The following is a 4,695-nucleotide window of genomic DNA, read 5'->3' as shown; positions in this document are numbered from 1 at the left end:
TCTGAAAGGTATGTTATTTTTCAGTTTTGAGTAACCTTACCTGTTTTGTTTTTTTGTTTGTTTTTTGTTTTTCCCTTTACCTCTTGCAGTTCGCCAATCTTAGTGTGTACAATTTCAAGCTATTAATTGGACTTAAACTGCTTGACTGCCCCCCCCAAAAAAACAATTGTAAAATACAATTAAAAAAAAAAAAAAAAAATGGGATGTATATTATGTAAATAAAATCCCCAAAAAATTTACATCCAAGTTGGAATATTGCAATGCTCTCTAATCAGGTTTGCTCCAAAAGACGTTTTCGAGGTCTACAGCTTATCCAAAATGTGGTGGCTGCGGTTATAACTGGGTCATCGAGGTATGACCATATTACCTCAGTATTGGCCTCCCTTCACTGGCTCCCTGTTCATGTTAGAGCAGATTTTAAGGTGCTGCTTTTAACTTTTAAGATTTTAAATGGTTTAGCACTGGTATATTTGATGGACCTTTTGGGTATTTAGGTTCCCACATGGTCGCTGTGCTCGGAGGGGAGCAGCCATCTAACTGTCCCAAAAGTCAGTAAGAAGCTGTTTGGTGAATAAGGCTTTTGAACCACCAGCTTTGTGGAATGGTCTTCCTTTCGACGTCCAGCAAGCTGCTCAATTAAGATTTTTAAAGCAAAACTAAAGACACACTTTAATACATAGGTGGTTCCCTGTTTTAAGTGTGTGTTGTGTTTTTAATCAGTGTTGTTTTTATTTACAAAATTGTCTTTACTGTCTCATTTATGAAACACTTTGTATTTTTTTTAAACGTGTTTGATTTAAATTTGTACCTGAACTTGTTTTTACTCATCTGTACTGCACTTTGACAGAAACTTTTCTAACAGCATTGTGGGAAATGGTGGTTTTATCGCACCTAAATTAACATTTCAGAGCACAATAGAACTGAGAAGTCAGCACTTATTGTATTTATTGTAATTAAAGTCGTACTGGCTCGGGGTTGCCAAAGGTTAAAACACGTGTTGTCTTGAACACGATCTCCCTTTCCCGACGTGAGGTCACGCGAAAATCTGCCTAGCAACAAGTACAGCACTTGACACGCTGAGCTAATTAAGGTATCAGCTAACCTAGCTAGGGCATTCCCACAACCAACAAACCTGCTCTAGTGAAGCGAATATCTATTAAAAAGCAGAATGTATGCTAATCTATACCCGCGGTGTGTGAGTTCTCGGCGACTTTATCGTGGCTAGTGGATTGCAGCAAAACTAGCTTCCAGCATGCAGGTGACATTACTCTTGTTTACATCTGTGCGCCTGCTAGCTCAAAAGGTTTAGCACGCTACTGTGAAGGCATGTTGTCATGAGGAAACGCGTAGAGGATCATGGTCGCCCGCGAGCACCTCTGTTTGTGAAAACAACTGCTACGAGAGAGCGAAGTAGGTAAGGAGGCTAATATTTACACACCAGTCTCGGCGTCTCTCACGGGGTTCTCCTCCATCTTCCTTTCCATTCTTGCACAGAGCAGCCGACGCTCTCCGTTTGTTGCCACAGCAACGGGGCAGGAGGCAAAGGGAGGGAGACTCCCAGTATTTATAAATTGAGGCTGAATGTCAAACCAGAACTGTGAGGCAGAAATGCGAACCTCTATTCCACTCTGCTGCCTTCTGCCATGTGTACTTAATTAAACATAAATAAATACTGTCAAATACCAATTCCTAATGGCGGCACGGTGGAGACTGGTTAGAGCGTCGACCTAAAATCAGCAAGCATACAACTCCCACAGCAAAGAGGCACACAGGCTGTTGCTAATTTTCAGCTTGTGAAACTGGACCAAAGGAATATGACCACAGTCATGGCAATGATATTTTTGTGTGTTTGTGTGGGTTTATGTGTTTGTTCTGTATTCGATGACCTGCATCAACAAGCCACTGAGCAGATAGGTCAGACTGATTACTTCTCAGATGACAGCATGAGAATGCAGAGTTGACGTGAAAAGTTCTATTTAAAAAAAAAAAAAAAAAAAAAAAGAATTGAATGACCGTCCTCTATGCTGTGTCATTGTTTTAACACCATGCCAATTAAAGGGCTCTAAGGTGGCACAGTCAATCATTTCACAAGAGGGAGATTGAAATTGAATTATGGAGCATGAAGAGAATACATTAGATATGCCGCATGTTTCTGTGGTTTCTCTGATCTTATTTAATATCAGGATGACATCAGGGTTCTTGAGTTTACCATAATATCCTGGCTTGTCTGCAGCAGATAAGGTGATTCTTGAGATCCCGACTGAAGCCCGATATCATGGCCGAAACTCATATTGGAGAACAACATACTGTATATGAGTATGCATAACACAGCTCTCCATGCCAAGTAGCTTTAATGCGTCAGTGTTACTTCTGTTATTAGGAGGAGAAACACAGTGTCCTGCCAAAGTCTTTGGTCACCATTAGAGTTGTTTCAACATTTGTATAAACATCATATATAAAGTCAATGTCACTCAGTACCTACTGTGCAGACCTCAGCCAGCTAAACTGCCATGTAAAATAAATCTGACTGTTGTATTTGTCTATGTCCATCAGTCAGAATCAGAATCATCTTTATTTGCCAAGTATTTCCAAAAAACAGACAAGGAATTTGTCTCCAGTAGTTGGAGCCGCTCTAGTACGACAACAGACAGTCAATTGACAGAACACTTTTGAGACATAAAGACATTGACAAGAACAGTCACTGAGCAATAAAGGGTTGCTAGTTATCTGGTAATGCCGGTACAATTTATTATTATTATTTTTGACAATTGTGCAAAAAGATGCAGAGTCCTCTAGCACTTAGAGCAGTTCGAATGACTAATCTCGCAATAGTTCGGTGCAATGACCATTGTGCAAAGGGCGCCGAGACTTCAAGGAGTGTATGCAGTTTAAAGTGACTAGTAGCGCAATAATCTGGTACAATGTTGATTGTGCAAATGTTGCAGATACTCCTCAGTCAGTGTCCAAATGGGGCAGATGCTACTCTGGCATGAGTGGCCAGTATTTGTCAACAACAGATATGCAAATAGTGCAGCGTGGCGAGACTACTACAGTGAGTGCACGAGTAGTATATAATTGGCCCGACAGAAATGTGACAACAAACTCAGACAAAATAAATTGGCAGCATGTTGCAATGGAATTGTAAGTTAGCTGTTTAAGAAGTTGATTGCAAGAGGGAAGAAGCTGTTGGAATGTCTTTCTGTCTCCAAAGTGTTCTGTAAATTGTTGTCGTACTAGAGCGGCTCCAACTACCGGAGACAAATTCCTTGTGTGTTTTTGCACATACTTGGCAAATAAAGATTGCAAATAAAGATGATTCTGATTCTGATCTGTAGCGCCTACCTGAGGGAAGGAGTCAGAAGAGCCGGTGACCGGGATGTGGAGGGTCCGAGAGGATTTTGCACGCTCTTGTCTTAGTTCTGGCAGCGTGCAAGTCTTCAAGGGTGGGTAGGGGTATACCGACAATCCTTTCAGCAGTTTTGATTGTCCGTTGCAGTCGGAGTTTGTCCTTTTTTGTAGCAGCACCAAACCAGACTGTGATGGAAGAACACAGGACTGATTCGACTTACTGAGTCTGTAAGTTAGCAGTCTACTGACTGGTTCAGGGAGGATGATGAACCTGTGGTCAGTAGATTTTACATCGATCTGATCGGTATCAGCCAATAATTAGCATTTTATGTGTGTGGGACAGACAACACGTCTGAGACAGACAACATTCGTGGATCAGACTACAAGACAAATTTGGTCTTTCATGATTGCACTATGTCAGAATATTGCAATACAATCTTTTTTCCGAATCAAATTCCGATACCACCGCATCCCGTCTTTTACGATCACTGGGCTTTATCTTGTCAACTCAAACGCGACCAGATACAATCGTTACCATGGCGAAGACATCGCGACTCATGTATTATAAAAACAAAATGGGGGGAAACGTGTGGTGGTGGTCACTTGTGCTCGGGAGATTACGTTCATTTAAGGCTTGCTTGAGGTATGTTCACATACTTTTCATACGATACCTCTCGCAAACAGGGGTGTGTGTAGCATAGCTAGCTAGTGCTAGCACTAACAGTTGTGCGTCAACATGCTTGCGTTCTGTTTAATCATGTTCTAAAGTGTGTGAAGTAATTTAATTACAATAAAGTAATTCAACTACAGTATGTTAGCTCCCATTATTTCTGTCATGTTGTAATGTTGGTTTGACCTGACTGATGAGAATACATGACCTGACTAGAGCAGTGATTTCCAACCTTTATGGAGCGAAGGCACATATTTTACAATTGGAAAATCTCATGACACACCAACAAACAAATATGTCACAAAAACTAGATACACAGTAATTACTGTATGTACTTCCTGCCATCTAATAGAAGTGCATTTATTTATTTGCTATGCCTCACTGGCATAAATAGAGGAACAAAGATACATGATTTCTTGTAAATGAATAATTTTTTGAGCAGTCAAGTAAAATTTGATAATTTCTCACGGCACACCTAAATTTAGATTGCTCATGGCAGACTAATGTGCCACGGCACACTGGTTGGGAATCACTGGACTAGAGAAGATACTCACTATACAGTACACAAGTATATACAGTAAATGAAAAAGTCATTTAAATAGACACATTGCTGTCATGGTCTGTTTTGGTTAGACATTACACCGATTTTATCGGCCTGATCAGTATCGGCCAATAAT

At 40.6% G+C, this 4,695-nt stretch overlaps 1 protein-coding gene across 1 annotated transcript in view; it reads right to left on the bottom strand.

The window, feature by feature from the left end:
* agbl4 (AGBL carboxypeptidase 4) overlaps positions 1-1,517 on the bottom strand; it is a 354,108-nt gene extending 352,591 nt beyond the window's left edge. Inside the window, exon 1 of the mRNA XM_061683038.1 lies at positions 1,439-1,517. Coding sequence (XP_061539022.1) covers positions 1,439-1,484 — 46 coding nt within the window. The 5' untranslated portion in view covers positions 1,485-1,517. The remainder of the gene's footprint in view (positions 1-1,438) is intronic.
* Between the last annotated feature and the right edge of the window lie 3,178 nt (positions 1,518-4,695).

The sequence above is a fragment of the Phycodurus eques genome, chromosome 8, assembly GCF_024500275.1.
Source record: "Phycodurus eques isolate BA_2022a chromosome 8, UOR_Pequ_1.1, whole genome shotgun sequence".
NCBI classification, from domain to species: domain Eukaryota; kingdom Metazoa; phylum Chordata; class Actinopteri; order Syngnathiformes; family Syngnathidae; genus Phycodurus; species Phycodurus eques.
The sequence above is the reverse complement of the archived record's forward strand: the minus strand, read 5'-3'. Positions and strand labels throughout refer to the sequence as shown.